Raw genomic sequence first — 26,657 nt, 5'->3', positions numbered from 1 at the left:
AATGATGGCAGTCGTCCATACAATGAGACTGATGAACTGGGTGCGCTGAGATTCCACCTGCAGGAGGCTCAGCACACGTGCAAAACCAATCTGTATAAAATGACAGCTGCAAACCACAAAGCTGCTGCAGCTAAAACTCAGAATGATTGGGTTCGTCTGCAGCTACAGTGCCACAGACAAAACGCTCAAAAAACCATCCTTGAGCTCCAAAAACAGCTGGAAGAGGCTCGTAGAAAGACACCCGAGGAGAACTTCACCCCTGAGGTGAGTGAGGCTCCTGTTGAAGACAGCAACACAGCTGTCACAGCTGCAGAGCTGAGTGTGGACGCTTCAACACAAACTGCAGAAGCTTCACACACAGACTCTACAGACGTAAAAACTGTTCGGGAAGCTGAGTTGGAGGTCCAGTGCAAAAAACAGCAAGAAGAGATCGAACAACTCCGTGAGCAGCTCCTCAAAACTCAAAAGAATCTTGAAGAGGAAGTTGCAAAGCGCAAAGATCAGGAACAAAGAGCCAACTGTGAGCTCGCTGAGCTGAAAGACAAACTCAGCACCAGTGAGGCTCTTTGTGAAAAAAATGATTTGAAGGCGCAAAACTTAAAAGAAGAGCTGGAGAAAACCAAAGCTTCCCACCAGGAAATCGTGGAGCAAAAGCTGGAGAACACAACAATCCGCAACCAACTCGGGCAAACAGAGGAAGAAAAGATCACACTTCAGGAGTTTTTGCTGTCTCTGGAAGAGACAATAAAACAGCAAGAAGACCAGTCCAACGTTGCCAATCCTGAAAATTCTCCAGCCCGAAACGAGACACTCCAGGACAATCAGCTAGAAAAAGAGGAGGCCAGCGCTACCAAACCAGAAAGGCCAGAGGCCCGAGATGACCAAGTGCCAAAAGAAAAACCAAAAAAGAAAAAGAAGCGCAACTGGTTTTGGAGACTATTCACTTAAGTGACTTCCACTCTGTCTCCTATAAAATCACAGTAATATACAACTAAATATTATCAGTCACTTCCAGTGCCAAAATACCCATTTAAAAGCTTATTTGCTTTAATATTTAGTTGTGTATAACTTTGTCATCGGCTCCACCCCCCAACCGGTCGCTGCAGATGGCCGCCCCTCCCTGAGCCTGGTTCTGCCGGAGGTTTCTACCTTTTGAAAGGTAGTTTTTCCTCCCCACTGTCGCCAAGTGCTTGCTCATAGGGGATTGTTGGGTTTTTTCTTTAGTTCAGTTCAATTCAATTCATTTGTATGTAAGTACTGTTGGATTGAATTGAACTGAATTAAAGAAGATTTTTAGGAGACGGAGTAATCACTGAGTGAACCAGGGTATTATAACATCTTACCCATGAAAAACTAAATCAACCAATCAAATAAACAATTGGATTTAACAAAACATCTGAAGTGTGAACATTTTGTCTCATTTAAAACATGTGAAAATGTCCAATTATAACAACCTAACAGCAGAAATAAAAACGTTTACATCCTGGTTGAAAACATTGTTCTGTGAATGATATCCACTGTGTCTGTGCTGTTGATGCCTTTTGAAAAAAAAGTCTAAAGTATTGTAGTTGAGTACAGCTCCAGGTTTTGTACAGAGCACTTTCCATTTGCTGTAACTTTACTCTGCTATCTCATCAATAATGGATTTGATCATCATCTGTTCCCTGAATGCAATTGACACCCTCTTCTCAACGAGAAGCCTGGGCTCGGGTGGGCCTGAGTGTCCTGGAGGTACTTTCCCTGCCGGATACACGGGTGGCCAGGTCGTGTGCCTGCCGGGACTGTCGAAAAGTTAATAGCTATATTTGCAAAGCCCTTTATTAAAATATGCTTTCATGACATTATTGTTTGTCGGACGGTGGTCAGAGCTATCAGTGGCTGATGAGTGGGACATGAAATGTCACCTCTCGGGACACTGGGGAGGGAGCCCGAGTTAGTGTCTTGGGTTGAGAGATACTGACCTCAATAAACAGCTTGAGGATCTGCGGCTGTATGGTCTGGACACTCAGGTGAGGAGAGGAGCTGAGCTGGAGACATCTGACAGAGGCCCTGGTTCAGAAGATCTTAAACTCCCAGTTTGAAGTGAAGACAGAGCTGAGTGTAAAAGCAAAGATCTCAATTTACTGTCTGAGCTACGTCCTTATCTTCACCTATGGTCATAAGCTTGATTTAAAGATTGAAAGAACGAGATCACGGATACAAGCAGCAGAAATAAACTTTCCCTGTCAATCTTTTCTGTTCTGCGAGAGCAGACATCTTTTTTTCTTTCTTTTTTTTTTTTAAGTAGAGCAAATATAACTGTGCTTTAAAGAATATGATTGTTTCCTTGCATGACACATGGAGATGAGTTCTCCGTCATAAATGGTGTGGTCACCTGCAGGTTGAAGGTCATTGCAACTCCAACCCACACCCACTGCTACTGTACTTAAAAGAAGTTAGGACAACATTAAAGACTTTGTTCAGGTAATTGCATTTGGATCACCTAAATCATGCCTGGACTGACAAACAAATCATCCTTATAGATGTTACAACATGCCAAGCTTCTGTTGTTGAATGCAGCAACCAGCAATGACACTGGACTGTCATTCCTACCGGAGAATTGTAGTCTGATTGCATTACCAGAAAGTAACCATTTCAAACATTGAGGACAGCTATAGTACTAGTACCTTGGAATCACACAGGCAAATGGCAACCATGAAGAGGCCGCTTGGCAAGCTGCAACCACCAAACACCTGCAGAGAGTAAGGTGACTTCTGAGGAGTCAGCCAAATGGGGAGGACAAGATCCAGGGCAACATCTACACCCTGCTGTTCGTCAGATACCCTGCTGGGACAAGAAGTTGGCCAAAGGAAGCAATAAAGCCACTGACCTTATCATGCATAGAGGGTTTCAAAGCAACAAACAGCCAAGTTTATAAGGGTGCAGGCTGACTGAGACTAACTGAAACAACAACAAAGCAGTTCGGTCAATATTAAGATATTTTATTCCCATACCATTTATACTTCAGGATTAAGCCAAATACAAAAAAATAAAAATACAAAATAATTTGTTCCTCCTGTCCGTGTTGTGCACATAGCAGCAGGGCGTCTGTTCCTTTATCTTTCACAGAGATGATTCATTCAAATACATCTTTCATGTCAGTTTTAAGATTTCATATTAATATCATTGTGCTGTCCTCGCCCTGAGTCTCTTAGATTCACCAGCTAGACAGCGAGATAACGATGCTCCAATAACCAGACTTATTTTCCTTTTTGCGCTGATTTATTGAAGAATGGCCTCTGACCATTGCCTTCTCTTTGACCATCGTAAAACTGAAAGTACAAAATACTGTATTAGCTAACTAACATTGTAAACTAGCTTGTTACCCTCTTACTGCAAGCTAACAAGATAAAACTTTCAAATGTACAAATTATCGTACCATTTTTACACAAAACAAAAGATAATAATTATTTTATCGACACTCATACTTACAGACATATCTTGTCCAAGGCAACAACATTTTAAGGTCCGTATCAGCTTAGAACGATAACATTACGGTATCACTTTCCGCCATCTTTTATTTCTTCTTCACGTTCTCATTTTTTCCTTTCCCAAAGTAACCGAACCCAAAGTAGCCACTAGAGGGAGCTCTAGGGCAGCTTACAACTATAATATCCGATTTAAGTTACAAAAGGCAGAACACTCCCCGCCTGGTACAATATAATTGTGCCACTAGAAGAAACTTCTCTAATAAACATTTTGAACAGTTTAGGGCTATTTCAAACACTTATTTATCACTTGATAAAAGCAAAACCATATCAGCGATGGGTCTCAAAAACACTTTTTCATTTCCATCTTTCACAGTCTTTACTTCTGCTTTTCGAACCTTATTGTCCTTGCTCTCAAATGTTCTTACAACTTTTCCCATGGACCAGTCATTTCTGTGTGCGAGAGCATCTTTCAATAGCACAACATCACCAACTTTTATGTTTGTTTTATCATCAGTCCATTTTCTCCTTGGCTGTAGTGTTGAAAGATATTCACTTTTCCACTGTTTCCAAAAAGAGTCTGCCAAACACTGTACTTGCTTCCATTGCTTTGAGTAGAGGTCTGGCGGTCCAAAGCTTCCTGTTGGTGCAGATAATGCATTGACCTTTTGTGTAAGGAGCATTGCTGGAGTGAGAAGGTTTGGTTTGTCTGGATCTGTTGAGACTGGTACAAGTGGTCTTGCATTCATTATTGCCATTACTTCTGCCATGAATGTACTTAACACTTCATGCGTTAGTTGGACATGTACGGCTTTCAACAGAACGTGCCCGCAGGCTCTGCCGGCAGCCGGCTGTGCCAGAGAGGACCGAGCCTCAGGCCCAGAGGCCAGAGGCCTGAGAGCATCCCACCCCCCGGAAGGGGCCCAGCCGAGCCACAGGCGCCAGGCCCCGCCAATCAGCCACCAAGAGTGAGGCGGTACATATATGAGCACCCAGCCCCAGACACCAAGAGCCACCAACACACCAATGTCTGAGGGCATCAGTCACCGGCATGGAGTGTGGTGAGGGGAGATAAGTCTCTATACCCCGGAGAGCCTGAGATGTTCCCGGAGGGGTGGAGTCTAAGACCCAACCTGACATATAGACACAGATGAACAGGCGCACGCAGACACAAACGTGCCTTTCCACCCCCATATACACAAACAAATACTCGGCGTTCACCTGACGTGGAGACAGACACAAATAGAAAATGTACACACATTCACACTCCCCAAACATACTCTATATCCCAGGTCCCGGTACCCTGCCCCCAGAGGGGCAAACCGTACCTAGACCCAGGAGATGTAACCCTTCTCTCAAGCAGACCGCCTCGTTGCAGTAGAAGGGAATTTTGCAAGCCCTGTATAGGGTGAATCTCAGTGTCTGAAATGTCACTCAGCAGTGAGCTGCTGACTCGGAGATAATCCAGGCAAGAGTAGGAGTGATGGACATGTGAAAAGAAAGTATATTCAATACTGTTGGGGTGAAGGGAGCGCCATGCATCGCAAGACCAAGGTTGCTTATATACTGTTTGATTATATTTGTGGATTGCCAATTGCACTGAGTTCCTGCTGTATTGAGCCTATCGATTTCTTCATTTAACCCCAGGTTAAGGTCGGCCCCAAGAACAAGTGTGCAATCTAGGTGTTGAGAGAGTGCACTAAAAAATCTGTGGAAGAATGAGGGGTCATCAACATTTGAACCATATACACTTACAATACATAGCTTTTGATTAAATATAGATAGTTTAAGGATTAGGAATCTGCCCTCGGGATCTATAACTGTATCAAATGTTGTGAAATTAATATTTTTCTGTATTAAAATGGCTACTCCTTTTTGTCTAGAATTATAACAGGCTGAAAACACATTAGGAAACTCAGGTGTTTTAAGTTCATTCAAACCTGTGACAGGCCAGTGAGTCTCTTGTAATAAAACAATGTCTGCCTGTAGGTTTTTAAGTTGGTTAAATATTTTTAACCTTTTTTCTTGGAAACATTCAAATTAAGGCATTGACGGAGAGTGACGGTGATGTTATACTGAAGTAGCAAACTGATATTACATAGTTAAGCAAAAGTTAATACATGAGAGTGTGAGCGAAGAGAATAGTGTATCGGATTCTTATCTGGTGTGCGGTCAATACAGCCATGGAGTGATGCCGGGGTCGCGGTAGAGCTGTCCCTCCACGTAGAGCTACGGCGGATTGGGAACAGGACCTTGCGTCGTTCCAGGATCTCTCTGGGGAACTGGTCATTCACGCTGAAATCCGTTCCTTTCAGCTCTCTGCCGCGACACTTCACCTTCTCCTTCTGCTTGAAGTGGCCGAATTTGGCCACAATAGGCCGTGGTCTCCCACTTCCTGTCTTCGGAGCCCCAATGCGATGCACCCTTTCAAACCCTATGTTTTTCACCGTGTCCTCCGGCAGCTTCAGGTGGGTTTTAATGAAGCTTCTCACGGTGGTTTCCGGGTCCTCTCTGGCAGACTCTGGAATACCAGAAAACACAAGATTATCTCTCATGCTACAGGCTTGTCGATTGATAACGGTCTCTTTTATTTATTTTTTTATTTTCTATGTTTTTTAAACTGGAAGGAAATACAGGGTCTTTGCCTGGTGGTGTTTTCCACAGCAAGTGTTTCCACCTGCTGCTGGCTGAACTCCAGGGATTCTTTCAGATATTTAAATTCCCGGTGTAAGATCTCCACCAGGGACAGCCTCGCATCAAAACTGGACAATCGCTAATCGATTGACTCCAGAATGTCCACACTGTCTTTGCCGGCAGGTGATGTTGTGCCAGGGCAGTCTGCCAGGTGACATCTTTTAGATGACGGCATCTCAACTTGGGCCGGGGAAGACTGGCTCTGGGCCTTCTTCATTACTACACTCAGAAAAATAAAGGTGCCAACTGGAACCAAAAGTGGTTCTTTAGACTGATGCCATAGAAGAACCTTTTTTGGTGCCACAAAGAACCTTTCAAACAATGGTTCTTTAAAACTATTTCTTTCAGTGGTTCATTGAAGAACCATTAAAGGTGCCCCATAGAACCATCAAGAAATGGGTCCTTCAAATGGCTCTTTAAAAAACATTTTAAAGAACCTTTTTTTTCAAAATGGTTCTTTAAAAGAAAAAGGGTCAATTATAAAGAAGAGAGAAAAGTGAAACCCTCCTCAGAAGGTCTGACTCGCATACCTGCAGTCGACCTGTGATGGACGTCATCCCAGCGGCGGCCGCACTACTTCGCTGTTGCCAGCAGCTGAGTCTGCAGGGTGCCCTGGAAGAGCAGAGTTAATGTTCGACTCCTCCTGGTCAGGCTCTCCAGCTGGATGAGCCGAGGTTTCCCCTCTCGCCGCCGCCTCTGAACACACAAACACAAATTGCATGTGAAGCAGGACGTGCAGATTTTTTTGCTATTCTTTTCTAAATCCAGGCTTGATCACGTGGAGGTATTTGGAAAACTTTTTTGGTCAGCGGACGACTGTTGTCTCGCAGAAAGTCAAATCAAACATATGCGATACACAATCATTTCACAAGAGCACATTATAAAAAACAAGTCCAGTTCTTGCCTGATTTCAACTGAATCCTGTATCAAAACATGGTAAAACGAGTGTTTGCAGCAAATGTGAGTGTCGCGGCCTTTTACGTTCCAAACACCAAAAAAGTCCAAGAAAAGGCCGTGGGTGGCAATGGGAGGTTTGTTTTAGAACGCACTTCTGACTCCATTGTTTAAAAATCATATGCCATTTATTTCGTGGAACATTATAAACAGAAATCAGCAAAATAACTTCTTAAAACTTAAAATTAAACGAAAGTTAACTTAATTTGCTTTAACAACTTCAAAAGTGGTCAAAAAATCATTTTCTAACCCTCCCGTCTTCCTATCTGACATTTGGCAAACAAAAAACCTCTTTACCACACCCATCCAGGGTGCTCTTAATCTCTTGATTAATGGGAGGGTCCATAAGCTAATAAACCAATCACTTTCCAAAAGCTTCTCCAATAAAATTAATTACAAATTTACATAACAAAACCAGGTCAGTATATTCTTACACCTTTAAAGAAAAAACAAAAAATGAATACAAATTGCATTTTATAAACATTCAACAAAAATGGCCACAACATTCTGGCCCCTAATTCCTGTGTAACATGAATTATATCTGTCTAAGTGGCCATCACAAAATGCAATACCAATAATTTTCTTCAGTAGTCCATCCGTATAAGTCTTCTTAAAAACCAAACAAAAGGAAAGGTCAATGTTCTATGATTTCAAGTCTCTGTTGTTCATGTGTTTGCTTTGTGTGTATTCAAAAAAGGTGTATGTTGTATAATGGAGTGTAGAGCAAAGTGAGTGTCAGTGTAAATGTAGAGCCAGAGGTTCCAGAACTTGGCTCAGTTGGAGGCAAACATTCATTGTTTCCTCTAGATGGCCTCCACCAGGAGACATATTTTGTTGATTGGCCTCTCCAGCTCATTTGTTCGTGTCTTAACTCTAACACGGCGAACTACTCCGTGTGCATCGGCCATGGTTTCAGTGATGCGGCCAATGGGCCAAGAATTTCTTGGTGCAGCTCCATCACCAATGCAAAAGTTGGAAAAGGAAAAACTCAAAAAAAAGGAAAAACTCAATGCATCATGGGAATCCCCCGGCAGCCTATGTCTATTGCAGCATAACTAAGGGAGGATTCAGGGTCACCTGGTCCAGCCCTAACTATATGCTTTAGCAAAAAGGAAAGTTTTAAGCCTAATCTTAAAAGTAGAGATAGTGTCTGTCTCCCGAATCCAAACTGGAAGCTGGTTCCACAGAAGAGGGGGCTGAAAACTGAAGGCTCTCCCTCCCATTCTACTTTTAAATACTCTAGGAACAACAAGTAGGCCTGCAGAGCGAGAGCGAAGTGCTCTAATAGGGTGATATGGTACTACAAGGTCATTGAGATAAGATGGGGCCTGATTATTTAAGACCTTGTATGTGAGGAGCAGGATTTTGAATTCAATTCTGGATTTAACAGGAAGCCAATGAAGGGAAGCCAAAACAGGAGAAATATGCTCTCTCTTTCTAGTCCCTGTCAGGACTCTTGCTGCAGCATTTTGGATTAGCTGAAGGCTTTTCAGTGAGTTTTTTGGACACAACACACAGCACACAAGTTTCATGTAGAGATGATTGTTTATTCTGAATGTTATTTTCCTTCAGTTATTTTCCATTACTTCATGGATTAATTTTCTGGTTTATCCAGTTCATGTAAGGACAGACATTCACAGTAACAGCTGGTCCAGTACAGGCACGTTTATAACCGCTACTGATTACCCCATAAATCATGTTGTTGTAAATCACTCCACCACCAGAATCACCCTGAGAGAGAAAAATATAATTTGTGTTTAAGTTTCTTCCAAAAGATCTAAAACATACACAGATGATATACAGTAATGTTAGCAGTCAACTTACCTCACGTGTATCTACATTAGGTTCTTTCAGACACAGCCTGTTGTTATACGGCACATGTGCATCACATTGAGAGTTTCTGGTAGGTCCACAGTCAACAACATGCATGTCTGCACACTTTAGATGAGGTGGTTGGCCAGTGACTAGAGAAAAAAAAAAAAGAAAAGAACAAAAGTCATTCATAACCTTTCAAAAGCTAAAATCTTAAGGAAAATGATATTTTCCTTTATTTCTACAAACAATTCAAATATTTTTCAAGCAAAATGTTTTCTTAAAAAAAAACTGCATCTAAAAAGGTGGGAACCTGGCATATAATATATACACTGTAAAAAAAAAAAGAGACAAAAAAACAACAACTTTTTTTTCATACAAAATTAAATATAACTATAATAACACACAAAGCAAAATCAGATTTTAAAATAAACTGACCTAATCAAGAAAATTATTCTTACTTTCATTGTTGTTCTTATCTACCTGGTAATTCCCAAAGCCTGCCACCTGAACGACGTCATTTCTAGAAACAGAAAAAATTGTCACAAATTAATTCCACATCCACCCGTGTCTTGTGAACACAGAATAAAATAATAAATCATAATGATGTACACTGCATGCTGGGGATTTCCAGTCCAGCTACAGCTACTAACTCTGAGTAACTGAGGGTTCAGATATCACACATCACTGTCTGCCACACGTGTTTCATTGTCATTCACTGCGTGTCATGGATGTAACTCCTAAAATCAAAACAAGGAATCTTAACTCTTGATCCAGGCTCAGTGATATTATCGTTGATGTCAGTCAGGTGGAGATGCAGGTATAATGTCAGTCATGGGTTTGAAACTTCACAAGTATGATGTCATCCTGTTGATGGACTACTGCCCTGATCTGCATGATAACCATCTTCTCCTGCTGCATTAACTTGTTTGAACCTTTCTAAATCCCGTTCTGAAAACCGTTCCATGGTTGGATACATTTTTTGCTTCACTGAGCCTCGTGTTATCAGTTAGAGCAACAAACACTGTAAGTGGCTTTCATGGTTTCATTTATAATATTATATCAAATTATATTTTCTTATTACCCTGCTTATTAGTTGTGGGTAATGGATTCCATGACTTCCCTACAAGATGATCTTATATACAATCTCAAAGCTTATTCACTGTTTTTTAAATTCACATTTGTTAAAGGACACCTCTATGAAGACAGATTAGAAGTTCAATATGTTGTATGATTTTCACTTTAGTCAAGCAGCCTTAAAAGGAATCACATTTCTTTCAGTAATGACTTATTTACCCGTTACTCTCATAATGCACTGTGTGACAGGCAGATCCAATATCCAGGACTAAACTCAAAAGCAGCTTTAAATATAGAGTACTTGGCAATGCTAGCTCGGCTATTGCAACAGACAAACAGGACACAGCCAGAAAGAGATCCAGACAAACAAAAGTACAAAACAAAGGACTTAAATGCACACAAAGTAATCAGGCAGATGGGACACATGAGGTAACACACGTGAACTCAATCAGGCAAACAACAGGGGGAGCAAAACTGAACACAACACACACTGAGACTACCAAAATAAGAAGGGAAACAGAGCCAGAGGTTAAACTCCAGACATACAAACCTGGGAAGGACAAAAACCTGCTGCCTGTTACAAACAGACTACACAGTACAGAGTTATTCTTTAGAGGGAATGAATGAAAATGATAATCATTTATTTTAAACTGGTATTAGTATGTTTATTATTACTATATTATATTATTTTTCTTAAATGGTCCTATTTTATATTCATTCATGTTTCATATTCCACTTGCTGAATGAAATTCACTGTCTAAAAGACATAGAAATACTATTTTTAATGTTGTTAATGATGTTAATGTGTACAGTATAACGTGTCACGGTTCTGGGTCATTTTGACCCAGCATTTTCAGTTTGTTATATTTTTATGTATTATGGTTTTTATGTCTTCTGATTGTCTTGTTTTAATTCCATGTTTCAGTTTATTCTGGTTTAGGGTTTTGTTCTTAGGTTTTATGTCTTGTGCCCTCGTACTTTGTGTAGGTTTAGTTCAGTGTCAAATCTGCGCCTTTGTGGATTGTTACCTGTTTTACTTTGGAGGTCCATGTCTTATGTCAGTGTATTCAGTTTTGCTTCCCCCTGTCTCGTTACTAGGGGTGGGTATCGAAAACCGGTTCTTGTTGAGAACCGGTTCCCACTGTTTCAATTCCTTGGAATTGTTTGCCATTTTTGCAAACGATTCCCTTATCGATTCCAGTCGCCCTGAATGACGTCACCACGTTGCGGAGCGTCATTTACCTGGCAGGAAACATGGCGGCTCAAACGCTCAAAAGTTTGGTTATACTTTACGAGAACGGATGACAACGGGGCAACTTGCAAAGTAGACATTTCATTTAAGGGAGGAAACACTACGAATATGCAAAAGCATTTGCTCACAAAACACACGATAACGTTAAATGAATGTCGCTTCTTTAATTCCGCTCCGGACTCGTGAATCTCAACCCAGCAGCAGCGGTAACATTTGCACGTCCTCTCCCGTTAATGCGGCAGGTAAATAATCAACTAACAGCACATATTATGTTAGCGCGATCGGCCTTATTACAAAACCTGCCATTACTGTGCATTTAGGTGACCATGATGAGAGAGACAGACAGAGTCTGGCTCAGATGCTGGCAGTTCTCGCTGAAGTCTACCGGTAGCGTCTCCTTTCAGGCCAGGATAGACGAATGTCACCGAGCAGTGACTAAGTTTGTGGTAAAAGGCTTGCACCCATTTGCCACAGTAGATGCCCCCGATTTTCGGTAAGTGAATGTGTTTAATTGTAGGCAGAGACATTACTGGATATTCTTGTGTAATTGCTACAGAATAATTTATGTTATACTTTGTTATTGCTACAGAAGAATATTTGTTTTATTATTTTACATTTACAATTTTTTTTCCTGGGGACCCTGTGACACACCACTGAAGAGCCGTAGGCTGGATCTCTTAAGATCTCACTGTTAGGTTTGTAAGGCCATGTTACTCCTAAATTTCTATCTTGTTCAAAGAGAAGATATAAAACAAAGTTCTAAGCTAATTGACTTTAGTGTTCTCCTTTTTTAAAAAGAATCGATAAGAGAATCGATAAAGAATCGAATCGTTAAACAGAATCGAAAATGGAATCGGAATCGTGAAAATCTTATCAATACCCATCCCTACTCGTTACCCCTAATTTCTCCCAGCTGCGTCTCCCTCCTGTTTCCCATTCCCTGATTACGCCTCTGTGTATATAAGCCCTGTGTTTTCCTTTGCTCGCTGTCGTGTTGTATCCTCAGAATTGCCTATGTGTTCTTGTCATACCATTCTCAGTTTGGTTTATGTTTTGTTTCATGCCAGCAATAAAGCTGAGGTTCTTTAATTTGCCACTCATTCTCTATGAGTCCTGTATTTTGCGTCCTCATCCCTGCCTGAGGCACCTCAGGCCTGCCACAGAGCCCTGACATAAAGAAAAGTTGGAAGGATTGTACTTGTTATTGAATAGTGGTGCAATCCCACAAAAACATTATGCTTGCTGAGGGAGTTTGTCATTGCTGTTGTTTATGTTTAAACTCCTTCTTTAGTGTAATGTAAGTTTTTACTGTGATATTGTGTTGATTGAGCTGTCCCATATGGAAAAGAAATAGTGAAAACTTATAAAAGACTGGCAGATTTGGCCTATTTCATATAGTGAATCATATAAGGCTGATATGGTTTACTCATGAAAGTGGCCACTTTCATATATTGTTTTAGTAAGTATCCAAACCATACAAGTTTCATTTATATTCAACATTGTGAATAAAGAAATATCATAATACAAATAAATAAAAATAAAAAAGTGGAAAAGTCAGAAAGGATTCAGACTTATTAGGTAAGCGCACAACTTACATTTTGGGAGGATTTGCACAGTCTGGTAAGGCAACGGTTTTCCTGCCTGGTTGTGAAGGAATTTCCAGTAGCATGATGTCATCAATCGTATTTATGCCCACAAAAAATGATCCACGTGTGATTTCCACCTTTTTTTTTTTTATCTGAAGATCGTTGAAATAATAACTTTATCCATGATGGATGAACTCCTAAAGTTGCATACATATCCCTGCACAAGGGGAAATGAGTGTAAGCGACTCCAATTACAGAACATGAGCATTTGAAATACTGTCCTAACTTTTAAATTCTATTAAAAACATTTATAAGTGAAACTGTTGTTTTCTCACCATCCAGGTTCATTTTTCCAGCAGTGGGCTGCAGTCAGAATCCACCGTTCATGGATCAGTGAGCCACCACAGAGACTTTCATGTGTTGCATTGGTTGCCTTTAGTTTCACGTGATACTGACGCTCAGTGTCTGGACACTTTTGGCCTCCATAGATCCTTTTGTGCAAATCTACTCCTGTGCTGACTGTGATGCCTGAAAAAGAAAATAATTTACTCACAACTGGTTGTTTCTTCCATCTGAAGAACAACATATTCTTTCTAGTTAATATAGTTGCAGAAATGTGTCTGCAAAGAGTTGATGAAAAGAAGAAAAAGTACAATCATACTGTAGAGACAGTGTTCCTGATACTGTAACATTCTGACAAATGTATAATAACTGATATCAAAGCAGAGACAAAGAAGAACAAAAACAGTATCTGGTGGTTTAGTGAAAACCTAAATAATCCTTTAGTAACACAGAATTTGTCGCAACCTGAGAAATAAGTGCAATATTTCACTCACCAACACACAGAAGAAGAAGAAGCTTCAGATGAGCCATTGCTGTCATTCAGCTTGCAGTGAATGCTGTGCTGGGACCTTTTAAGCCTCATTTTTTAGTTAGTGATGGATCCACCAATCAAACAGCCTAATGTTATCAACAAACCCCATTGGTTCGTTGGGACAGTTTTCATGCAAATGTTGAACATCTCTTCATCTTAACAAAAAAGTGTCCTCATTATTTGTAGTCTTTGTCATCCATATACTCCAGGAAATGATACTGCATTTGTTAAAATAAGTTGTTTTTTAACAGAATAATTTCAAAGTTGAAGTTAATTTATACACACACAACTTTTTAGGGTGTGTGTATATCTTTTTCTAAGAGTAGCATAAAGGAAAAACTATAAAACATCTGTTCTTCAATTAGCAAGATATTGACTGACTTCATTTAACAATGTTTTTATTTTCTTTTTTGTTTGTATTTTGTATCACACTTTCCTGTATTTTAATAAGTGATACTGCTGAACAACTACGTCTGGCTCACTGAGCACAAAACTCGGGGCCTTAGAATTTCCTGTTCAGTTCAATACTTGCTTATGAGAAGCAACATTTTCAAGAAGCAACACATATCAGTTGTGGTAACAGCCTTAAAACTTTTCTCTGTGCCTCTTTCAGTGGTCAGCTGCAACTTTCTAAGTTTTTGTTGGTATTTCTTATTCTTTCAGCGCAGCTTAGTCATTCATGTTCGCATGGATAAATAATAATACTCATAATCAAATATAAATCAATTTTTGGATAAAAAGTTGTTTGACATCCTCCCGGATCATATTCTTAGCTTTTTAATAACAGCACAATTTTAATAATAATCAGTTTGTTTCTTTGATTTTTCATCATATTTTTCTGATATTCACTCTGTGCTGTTTCAGATCAGTTTGTGATGTGTCCAGGTGACAAAGCCTTTTGGGTCAAATTTGTGATATTTTGCTAAGTAAATTAAAGTGGCCTTTGTCTTGACTGTTGTCACATATGATGATGTTTCAAAGGTTCTGCTATGGGCTCAGATGGTGCAACAGAAGATTAAATTTTTAGTTTTATTTTTTTCTTACCCGGACTAAAAACATATGCAGCAGTTTTTCTCAAGTCTGTAACACTTTCTGACACGTTCTTTAGACGGACTCAGGCGCACAACAGGAATTCCTTGTGAAAGAAGACAGTGCGTTTATTTAGTGAGAAAACACCAGGTGAATACATGTACAGAGTGCCAGTGAAAAGGCGGTCCGGGGCTCCAGGGTCCGAAGGAAACAGGGAAAGGGTCCAACATGCTCCACTCTCTCACAGAAAAGTCCAATTCCTCTCCTCCGCTGCTCCTCTCGCTCACATACTCAAACTGTGGCCACAAGTTTGCATCATGGCGCTGATCCAGAATCCTTCCCTTATTGTTAATTCCTAGTGCTATAATAAAAAAGCGATAAGAATAAAAATATGAAGTAATAAATATACAATAATGTATGTATGATGATTCAATTTGTTTGACTATCCACTCTGTGCAGGCACAACGTTTATGTATTATTGTATAAAATACAATCATGTATTTTCTTTAAAATGTGTTTTTTGAACATCATAATTACAATAATCCAATCCATAATTGTGTTTTCTTGTCATTGTCTTTTCAAAGCAAACAGGAGTTTAAACCACAGCAGTGAAATATGAGCTGAGTCAACTGAAGGTGAACAAGAAAGAGCCTGACACAGCTGTTGTGTTGTGCAGTTTCACCTGCAGTATATAACATATCAGACTAGAGTTATGTCCTACAGCTTTGGTTCCTGAGAGTGTGAAACGTTAACATGGTCCTTGTGTGTGTGTGTGCACAATGTTTCTTTACAAGTGAAACTAGAACCACTAGGTTCTAGGTTGGCTCTGTTGGCTCTGCTGCTGCTTTGTTTGCTTTACTTCCAAACTTTCTGCATTTAGCAAATAGCCTCTTTTGCTGTCAGCTAATCAAACAGAGGCAAGCAGAGCGAGTCTGTCACCTTCCTCCCTAAACTTGATTAAATATTACCACAGTGTAATAGTGTACATATAGTTGAGGACAGAGAGACAAAACAGGTGAGATGAGGAAGTGAAGAGAGAATTATGCAGTTTTCCCAACCCCACCTGATAAAACCATCTGTTTTGTTTCTCATGACACTTCTTTCTCTCTGATTCTTTCACTGTCTGTTAACACAGAAGACTTTATTCATAGAGTTGTTGTTTTTCAACGTTTTTATTTTGTTCTGTTCCATTTTGGCATTTTGTTTTGCACAGTATGAGTGCTGCACACTTTGGAGGAAGAATGAAATAGTTGCTAATAGTATTTTTGTCAGACTGTGCCATGTATGTATCATGGTCCTGGGCCATGTTGGCCCAGTATTCTTAGTTTTCTTGTATGTTTGTATTTTGTTCCCTATTTAGGCCATGTTTCCTGAGTTGCCCTGTTGTGTTGTTCCCTGAGTGTTTTCCCTTCATGGCTTTTACCCCCTGTGTGCCCCTCTGTGTATCTGTGAGCCCTCGTCCCTCCTTGTTTCATTCCATGTTTCCCCAGCCCACTATGCCCGCGCTCTCTCTCTCTCCTCCTGTTTGCACCTCTGTGTACTTCCTGTTTTACTTTGACAGTCTCCCGTCAGTGTTGTTTACTCCTGCCATGTCATGTTATGTTTATCTGTGTCAGCTGTGTTCCCATGTGTGGCCACTTCCCCTGATCATCCCTCTTGTGTATTTAGTCTCTGTGTTTCATGTAGTCTGTGTCGCGTCGTCTGTGTTACCACCCCCTGTGTTCCGTATCTCCAGCCATAGCTTTTCCTTAGTTTATGTCCAGTTTAGGTTTCTGTTTGAACTATTACTCTTATGCTGCCCTCACTCTGTTTTGTTCCTTTCATCAGCCAGAATAAAGGCTCGCTTTTGTTTAACTCCACTCCTGCATCCTCGCTTGTGTTCGCTCCTGGGTCCTCCACACACATTTCCGCACGGTCTGCCTCCGCAGGCCGTGACAGTACGACGCGACCATGCCGGACCCAGCGACACACGAGAGGAAGATCATCCAGACGGTGGAGTCACTATGTACTAAATGGCTGCAGTGTTCCGGAGTGGAGGAACGGGAGGAGTTAGCCCGGCAAGTGGGAGTATGCGCGTCTGTATTTCCCTGGTTATGGGAGGCACTACACCCACTGATCGTTGACTTTCTCGTCACCACTCTCCAACTCCATCCGCAGCCGCAGCGGCCCGGTGTGCGTGTGCCTTCGCCAGAGCCATGCTGTTGCGATGTTACCCCACTGCCTCATGAGCCAGTGGCAGTCAGAGTCGGAACGGTGAGGCTCACCACCGACACACCGTTGGCTCCCGCTTCATCGGCTTCCGCATCTTCGCCACCGCCTGACTGCACGGAGATGCCCGAGGCTGTGGACTTCGGTGAGGAGGAGCGGCAGCAGGTGTTGCGGGCGTATCGGGAGGACAAGCTACGCTGGAAGCCCTGGCTTATCTCTGAGGAGGAGCTCCCGCTAGCCGTCCCGCCTCGGACCGGCCGCCCGCCCTCGCCGCCTCGGTCGGACTACTTTTCTCCCGCTTATTATCTGGCGCGGATGTGGTCGGAAGACGAGGAGCCGGTCGCCACAGAGATCCACGATTCGCCCACCACCACTTCAAGGAAAAAGCGGCATTCTCGCCGCCATCGCGCACCGCTACGTCCCGCCTCGCAGCCACCCTCAGTTCAGTTAGCTCCCTCGCAGCCACCCTCAGTTCAGTTAGCTCCCTCGCAGCCACCCTCAGTTCAGTTAGCTCCCTCGCAGCCACCCTCAGTTCAGTCAGCTACCCTCCTGGAAGCCCCCGCTGCCTGGTATTCTCAGCATCGGCATCTTTTCCCGTCAAGATTTATCGCTAAATCATTTGATCCTCCCTTAGGAGAGAGACTGCATCCTCGCTGCCTTCACCCCAGTACACCAGTGTCACCTACCCCGCAGCCACTTTCAGCTCAGTTTCCAGAGCCACCTGTTTCAGTTCAGGCCCCAGTAGCTCCAGTGCCGCCTGTAGCGCAGGCCCCAGTAGCTCCAGTGCCGCCTGTAGCGCAGGCCCCAGTAGCTCCAGTGCCGCCTGTAGCGCAGACCCCAGTAGCTCCAGTGCCGCCTGTAGCGCAGGCCCCAGTAGCTCCAGTGCCGCCTGTAGCGCAGGCCCCAGTAGCTCCAGTGCCGCCTGTAGCGCAGGCCCCAGTAGCTCAGCTCCCCGCGTCTCCAGTGGCCCAGTCCCCGATGGCAGTACGGTCCGCTGGTCAGCTTAACATTCAGCCAGGGGTCCCAAATCTCTCTGGCTCTGCATCGGCTCCTGCTGGGAGCTCGGACGAGCTCATCCAGGACTCCGCGGCTCCCACGCCGCCATCTACCTCGTCAGCTGGGGGGCCCGAGGAGCCCGTTCAGCCTCCTGTCTCCGCTGGAGGGTCCGAGGGGCCCGTTCAGCCTCCTGTCTCCGCTAGAGGGTCCGAGGGGCCCGTTCAGCCTCCTGTCTCCGCTGGAGGGTCCGAGGGGCCCGTTCAGCCTCCTGTCTCCGCTGGAGGGTCCGAGGGGCCCGTTCAGCCTCCTGTCTCCGCTGGAGGGTCCGAGGGGCCCGTTCAGCCTCCTGTCTCCGCTGGAGGGTCCGAGGGCCCCGTTCAGCCTCCTGTGTTAGGGAAAATATTCTAAAACACTTCTTCAGTAAAGACTCAGAGAAGAGAAACACACAGAGTTATTGCTAGCAAGGGCAGCCTCCAGACTGAGACTCGCCCTGAGCTTTGCCCTGGTCTTTATTTATACTTCAGTGGTGTGTGTGTGTGTGTGTGTGTGTGTGTGTGTGTGTGTGTGTGTGTGTGTGTGTGTGTGTGTGTGTGTGTGTGTGTGTGATGTGATCAAAGGGTCATATACATGAAAGAACAAAGGGTACATCCTTGGTCATAAAGAGGGTAGTCTCCCCCACCCTAGATGGCACGGTGAGGAAGTCCAGCAGTTAAAGCACTTAGACTAAAACAGACATAGCTACGTTAAAACAATAAAACAAGGTACGACCTCTCCCACGCTCCCAGGATGTGGGGGTGAACCAAGCCTGCTAAAAATCACACATCCTGTCACTACCAAATAACTACAAACAGCATCCTACCATAAGCAAACTTATATCACTAAAAGATTATACTGACTACTAAATACAATTTTCCATTGACATTCCCGCCTGTTGTCAGAAAAAACTTTTAAAGTGAGATATCAGTTTGTAACATCTTGTCGTACATTTTCTGTCACATCGTCATTAATCACACAAAGTCTTCATGTTCCAACAGGCCAAAGTTATCATCATCATTTGTCACAGCTGCATATGCAGCAACAGTAGAAAATATTATGCGGTTAATCATGAGTCTTAGGCATGGCAATATACACGTTACAAAAACACAAAATAAAAATAAAAATATCCCAACTCCGATGAGTAGTCTTTTTAACACCTGTAACCAGGAGCCAGTGTATAGCCAAGAGAACCAGTCACTTGTATCACTTACATAGTCCTGATTTTGAGCCTGCTGGATCTGTCTCAAAACATTCAGGGCGTCAGTCATGTTTGATGAATGCACGTCGTCTGGTATGTAAGTGCAGCATGTGGTATTAAGAAGGACGCAAAACCCCCCTTTTTCTGCTAATATCATGTCCAGAGCTACTTGATGTTGCATCGCTGTAATCCGTAATGCATCAATTTCCTGGTTCTGCTGTTCGTTGATCTTACATGAAGCGTTCAGGAAAAGTCCAAACCGGTAATCCAGAGTTTCAATTCTCAGCATGTTTTTTCCAGCTCCCACCCAGGGGAACAATGAATGGAGTACTTTCTGTCCAGTAGTCCATAACTTGAATTCCTCGGGCACATCGCCTCCCCATATCGGGTCATGTGGTTGAAGTTCAGGAATCGCTAATCTTCTTTTCCGGCGTACTGTAGAAGTGGTGTTCACTGCAGTCATCCTGAAGGTGTGGTCTGACAGGAATATAGGAGCACATGTTCCTGTCCAGTCTGGGGGCAGTATGAAATATGCCCGTTGTCCACATAACCAGGCCATTCCTTGCACCCAGTACGTGCCGTTAGAGGGCCCACTCATGTTCACAGGTGCGCCCTCTCCGTGGCTTGCAGTTTGGACACAATTTGTGGTGTCTCCAAGGGGTCTGTTACCTTTCTCTTGCTGGTAATACATGGAGTGGTTATTTCCGGTATTTTGCAGGCAGTTGAAATGGTCAGAAGCAATTGAATTGGCCTCTATCAACCCCCATCACCTCACTTCAGGCCTTCATCCTGCGGTAGGAATACTTATGACTCTTCTACTGTCCATCCTCTGCAGAAAAACCTCTTTGTAGAAAGGGTGCTGGGTCCAGTTATCTTACTGGCGTTATGATCCCAGCAGTCTTCAATGTGCCAGCGTATGCACAGTATAGTGACACAGCATTAGGTGATGTTCATAGGAAACTGCTGTCATCACCACCATAGCTTCTGGTTCCTGTGCTCTCACAGAATCATGATATCATCCTTAGATTCCTTCTGCGCTGTCGATGGAGCTTGGCACGCTCCCCTCATCCTTCAGGTGCCCATCTTCTGTCCACAATCTCCTCTGTTGGCCTCTGGAAAGCCCTTTTGGCACAGCTCTCATTCCAACGCAGTTTCATGGTCCTTGCTGTGGCTCCAAAGTCTGATCTCATGATGGGCCCCAACCAGCTCGACCTTTGACCTCAACCACTGCCTGGGCTGTCAGTTATGCCTGGAATGGTTCTCGCTTCTCACTGGGCCTCTGAAGATTTCTCAGGAGATTACTGCTGCACCTGTATTTCCTTGCTAGGAGGAAAAACTTCTAGAGCATGTCAACAATCATCAAACCACATTCTTTAGTTCAGTGAACTTCACTTATAGGCCATCAAAGCCTCATCTGAACATGGATGCATCACTTGCATAGGTTTAATACCTGTAAATAAACGGTTAATCACACAAATCGCCACAAAAATTATATAAAACAAAATTTTATGTTAATTCTGAAATTTTATGTTAATTTATTGTTTCATATTAATCCTGGATCCCTTCTCTTGACACATGGACACTCCCATGAGTCAACTCATCAAAATCAGATTCCTGTCTTAAAGAAAAAGATTAGCTAGATCATATCCCAGGTAACATCAGGGCATCTCCTCCTCTGGAGCAGCACCACCCTGGACCTATAATCCTGCAATAAAATGTTAGTGTGTTTTGCATAACACCTGGCTCTGCCAGGAGCCTGCATACACACCATCATGGCCTGGAAAGCAAAATCTGGAAGTGAAATCAAACTTCACACCTATAAACAATTATATCATAAAAGTAATAAGCATTCAGCACTAGCAAGACAAGTGTCATGTGCAGGTTTTCTCAAATCAGTAAACTACAATTAATACCATAATTTGCCTCAGACATGGATCATCCCATGTACTCAGTCAACAGTAATGTAATCAGTGACTTCTCGTAAGCAAAGTCACTCCACTCATATATTATTTATGGGCTCAAGAGTGGCCAGCAAATGAGCCCATATTAACTATTCCATAACACTGCATCTCTTATTTGTTTGTCTCATGTCACTTGTCCGCTTCAGCTGAATCTTTTACATGCAGTCTCCAAAAACAAACATTGGCAACACACATTGATTATCCTGGTGGGCAGGCGTCAGCCATCCACATTCCAGAGGTGCCATAAAAACACCATAAAGTTAGCCATCCCTAGCTGTAGAAAGAATGTCATTCACATATAAACCCAGAAATCCTGTAGTAAAAAAACATTAACTAATCCTCTTATAAATCACATGATCAAACACATGAAAAACTGCAATGCTGCAGAAGAGAAAATGCAAATGTTAGCGCTGCGCAGGCATATGCATACTTTGTCACCGTTACCTCTATAAGCAACACAAGGTAGTGAATAACACCCCTGGTAGATGCACAGACACAGAAAATGGCATTTCAAAGGTTAAACCATTATGCAACCTCGAATGTTGCTGTCATCTTTCTGCTCCTGTAACAAAAAAAAAACCCCACATAAATTCATCCACCCTTTTGTCCTGTCTAGGTGGAGGTTAACCTTGAGTCGTGGTCAAGTCCTGTCAGTTTTTACCAGTCAGTTTTATTTCTCCTTTACTCATACATTCATACATTCATTTTTTCTTTCTTTGCTGATAGTGGAACCTATCGTCGCATTTAGTTTCCACTCCCAGCAAAATGACGTCATTTCAAAAGAGAAAGAAGAACTTTAGCTAGGATTACATCGCTGAATCCTTTTTTTAGGCTGGGACACTTATAATAAGCAGCCTTCTCCAAAGCCCATTTTAATGTGGAGAAAACTCACTTGACACAATTTTCTCGACAACGTGTAGCACTTTTAATTCCCGACGTGCAGATCTGCTTAAAGAAAAAAATAGACAAACAAAATCAGTGCTTGTTCAAAAGATAAAAATGAAAAATAACAGAGATTATCAAACCAAACTTTCAATGCACTGTAAAAGTATCAAAATAAAAAGGCCTTGTTAAGTCATGACACAAACTCCTCATCTCAGGTAAATCATACCATTAGCATGGTTCATCATACCATCATACTAATCGGCAGGCTCGACTTCACAACAGAAAAAAATAAAAATAAAAATCATCAGCTAGATTCACTCCAAATCAATCATCAGCTGCACAAAACACAACATAACCCTAATGTCTTATTAGCTATGAGTTTAATCACCAGGTCTGTGCTCTTCACTCATCTAAACCACAGATCTATTTTATTCAATTTTTCCTTTTTTCCTTCATCATAAAACATGTGACATGCTGTCATGCACTTCACAAAAGACGTTTGTTCTGACGTATTCAGAGTTGTGTATCTAAATACAGGATTCACTCGCACATCAAAACAGGAAACTCAGTGTTTTAGAGTCTCCACTCAACACACAACAACTCCAACACATCTCATTCACTCGTGCTAGAATTCAATCACCTTTCATTAATCTAAAACCGATCAACTAATTTGCATATCAGCTATTAACCCACTAAGTTGACAGGACAACAGGAAAGCATGTTCAAAATAGTATCACAAAAGACAATTTCCCTCATACAGTAAATTACTTGCTGCATCAATCAAGCAGGAAGCTTCTCCCAATTTACCATTTTAACACTAAATTTATTGTCTGATCACTGATTTATCAAACCAGGATCCTTTTTTCCCACAACAGTTAAATTGTTGTCCTGCAACCTAGAGCGTCAATTTCTTTTCTTTAGGATAAATTCAGTATTTGATAACAAGTGTCTACTAAATTGACACTATTTTAACACTGATGAAAGATAACAAGCTAATTTTCATTGCATGTGTTTGTGTTATTAGGCAGGTTTAATGCATGTCTGTGGAGCTGCATCTCCAGCAGAGCATGTTCTTAAAACTGCCTTTCCTACACATTTCTCTACTGTTATTTAATAATTTCTTAACTAATGTGCTATAAGTCCACTGGTTTTTGCATCACACGAGGTGACTTGGACAAGATGATAAACAGACTGACATGCTTAAAATGTTGTCTAATCTTCATGAGCTCTCTTGTGTTTGGAAGTGTTAGTAGGGTTAATGCATGTTCTTCTTGTCTGTGTGATTTTGTATATGATGTATATGTTTTTTATATTTGCATATATCCAGACTCCTTCTCAATTTTCCAACTTAAGCAGTCAGTTTTCTTTTCCCCAGGTTTGCTAACCCAAATTTTGATTTCCCACATTAAATAACAGCATTCCTCTGTGTTCTCACCTAGTCTTCTCACTCTGTTGTCCTCTCACTCTTTTGTCCTCTCCCACTTCAACAGTCCAACAGCCGGCAGTTCTCCTTCAGCTTTGTCCTGTGTTCCACTGTCTCTTCTTGCCATTTTACTCCACAGGTGGCAAATGTCAAACTCCAACTGTTCAGTTCTCCTCAAACGTTTTCTTCACATGCACAGTGAAGTTTCAGCTTGTTGTAAACACAGTGCCATTCATCCAATCAGTCAGGATGATGGGTTTGCTCTTCTTCTCTGATGCTGTTTGTCCACATTGCTGCTGCTTTGCTGGGACTCTTTGTTCAGGACTTGCTGCTGTCTCTTTATCTACCATTTTATTGCTCTTTGGAGCTGCATTCTTCAGGGAGGAGTGAGCACTTGCTTGTGAGGTTGAGAGACACACGGTGCTGTAAATAAGTTAGCCAGAAACTTGGCCTGCATGTTTCCAATGATGTTAAACTATAACTTTCTTCCGACTGCTGCATGTGGAAAATTGATTCAGGTCTGTTTTTCACCTGAAAGTGACAAACTAAGACATTTTCATTATTATCATCACTGCTTAATCAACACACATCTCTCTCTCTCTGCTTTTGTGAACAGTCCTTTCTTAAAAGCAGAAAATAAGATTGTAGTTGTTCTTGGCTGATCAACACAAAACCTTTTTTCCTATAATTATTTTTCATCTACAATGTAAATTTTGTCTCTTTTTCACTCTTTTTTTTTTTCTTCTTTACAATAGCTGGTGACCTGCAGAATCACCACTCAGACAATCAAAGGCAATTACTTTTACACAGCACACAAAAACACTGTGACGTCAGACACATTCACACTCACTTCGTCATCTGCAAAAATAAATCACATGGCTGATGATATGTGCCATGGTGATCCGTAAATATGATCACCAGTTTAACTATTTTTCAACCCAACAAAACAAATAAACAAAAACATGATGCTGATGTTATGAACACTCTACACACAAGTCAAGATGCAGGAAAACTGCTCATGGAAACGCTGCACACTCCAGTTATCACAGTTATAGTTCTGTTTGTGTGAATTATCTGCTTTCATTATTAATACCAGTTTATAGGTTGTTATCTTTTTTATTATTAGTTTGAATGCATCAAAATTAAGTTGTAATTTAGCTTTTTGTTTATTTTACTTTACTCCTCTTGCATTTATATCTATTCAGTCGGGTCTGTTTCCAACCCTTTTTAAACTACTTCAAACTACTGTGATCTCTAATTTTCGCTGGGTGAGGGATTATTATGTTCTTCCTAGTCTGAACTGCTCTCTTCACCTGAGCTGCTATCCTATTCTGAGTTACTGTCTACTTTGTTTCTTCTACCTCTTGCTCTTCCACGATGCATTCCTCTCTCTTTCTTTTGGATTAATCGTGCTCCGGCTTGCTGTTTTTCTAGACATTTCTCATCAGGTGTTAATTTCACTTGTTTAGCCCCCATTTTCAAAGATTTTGCTGGGCCATCGCTGGCACGCTTGACTTCAAAGTGGTTTACTGATACGGCCTTCGACTTCACCCTAACGGTGAAGCGGTATCAGTTTTATGAGTTGAAACTCAACCGTTCTCCTTTGTCACCAGCACGTGAGCCTCAGCAAAGAAAACAAAAATGGAAGTAGTTCAGCAGCGTATTGTGCTGTAAAATCAACTTACTTCCAGACACATACACACACATAGACATTTGCGCGCTAATTTGTCACGAGATAATTTCAGCTACCTCTAAAACTAGTCAAATTCGGCTCCTTCCGGCGAACCCAACCTATTTTAATTCCTCTGTCTCAACGTGTTTTCATTTGAATTTGTCACGAAGTAATTTCGGCTACCTCTAAAACCTAAGTCTAATTCAGCTCCTTTCGGCGAACCCAACCTAATTTATCACGTTTCTTTAAACCTTTGCGGCCGTCTTATATACCAAAATAGTGTTTCTCACCCCTGACGTCCCACTGGTGATTCAGATCATTGGACTGAATCCCACCGCCGTGGACCAGATTATAACACCGGCCCAGACCCGAATTTAACGTCCTGGGGCTCTCTCCTCATCCAAGAGGGCTGTGCACAGGCTTCGGTGCTGGCTCCCCACGGCGTCAGGAATCAGTGCTGGATCTTGGAACAGAGTCACAGATAACAATTCTGATATTTTCTGATCCGGCTACGAAGGACCAAATCAATGTTAGGGAAAATATTCTAAAACACTTCTTCAGTAAAGACTCAGAGAAGAGAAACACACAGAGTTATTGCTAGCAAGGGCAGCCTCCAGACTGAGACTCGCCCTGAGCTTTGCCCTGGTCTTTATTTATACTTCAGTGGTGTGTGTGTGTGTGTGTGTGTGTGTGTGTGTGTGTGTGTGTGTGTGTGTGTGTGTGTGTGTGTGTGTGTGTGATGTGATCAAAGGGTCATATACATGAAAGAACAAAGGGTACATCCTTGGTCATAAAGAGGGTAGTCTCCCCCACCCTAGATGGCACGGTGAGGAAGTCCAGCAGTTAAAGCACTTAGACTAAAACAGACATAGCTACGTTAAAACAATAAAACAAGGTACGACCTCTCCCACGCTCCCAGGATGTGGGGGTGAACCAAGCCTGCTAAAAATCACACATCCTGTCACTACCAAATAACTACAAACAGCATCCTACCATAAGCAAACTTATATCACTAAAAGATTATACTGACTACTAAATACAATTTTCCATTGACACCTGTCTCCGCTGGAGGGCCCGAGGAGCCCATCCAGCCACCGTCTGCTGCAGCTCCAGCCTGTGCTTCGTCTGCTGCAGCCTCAGAGCCTTCGTCTGCTGCAGCCTCAGAGCCTTCGTCTGCTGCAGCCTCAGAGCCTTCGTCTGCTGCAGCTCCAGCCTGTGCTTCGTCTGCTGCAGCTCCAGCCTGTGCTTCGTCTGCTGCAGCCTCAGAGCCTTCGTCTGCTGCAGCCTCAGAGCCTTCGTCTGCTGCAGCCTCAGAGCCTTCGCCTGCTGCAGCCTCAGAGCCTTCGTCTGCTGCAGCCTCAGAGCCTTCGTCTGCTGCAGCCTCAGAGCCTTCGTCTGCTGCAGCCTCAGAGCCTTCCACTGCTGCAGCTCCAGCCTGTGCTTCGTCTGCTGCAGCTCCAGCCTGTCCTTCGTCTGCTGCAGCCTCAGAGCCTTCGTCTGCTGCAGCCTCAGAGCCTTCGTCTGCTGCAGCCT

At 42.4% G+C, this 26,657-nt stretch overlaps 1 protein-coding gene and 1 long non-coding RNA gene across 2 annotated transcripts; both read right to left on the bottom strand.

Annotated features, from left to right (window-relative positions):
* Positions 1-8,641: 8,641 nt before the first annotated feature.
* On the bottom strand, positions 8,642-13,758 carry LOC145429338 (trypsin-4-like). The gene is made up of 6 exons (XM_080302603.1): positions 13,679-13,758; positions 13,178-13,370; positions 12,852-13,016; positions 9,389-9,450; positions 8,940-9,079; positions 8,642-8,846 (listed from the first exon to the last, which is right to left on the bottom strand). The coding sequence occupies exons 1-6, from the start codon at positions 13,722-13,724 to the stop codon at positions 8,703-8,705; spliced, it is 750 nt and encodes a 249-aa protein (XP_080158729.1). The 5' UTR covers positions 13,725-13,758; the 3' UTR covers positions 8,642-8,702.
* A 1,092-nt stretch (positions 13,759-14,850) lies between these two features.
* Positions 14,851-23,813, bottom strand: LOC145429559 (uncharacterized). The gene is made up of 2 exons (XR_013909807.1): positions 23,465-23,813; positions 14,851-15,106 (listed from the first exon to the last, which is right to left on the bottom strand). It is a non-coding gene; the product is annotated as an uncharacterized LOC145429559 (long non-coding RNA).
* Positions 23,814-26,657: the final 2,844 nt, after the last annotated feature.

This window comes from Astatotilapia calliptera, chromosome 6 (assembly GCF_964374335.1).
Source record: "Astatotilapia calliptera chromosome 6, fAstCal68.1, whole genome shotgun sequence".
NCBI classification, from domain to species: Eukaryota; Metazoa; Chordata; class Actinopteri; order Cichliformes; family Cichlidae; genus Astatotilapia; species Astatotilapia calliptera.
This window is presented reverse-complemented; position numbering and strand designations above follow the sequence as displayed.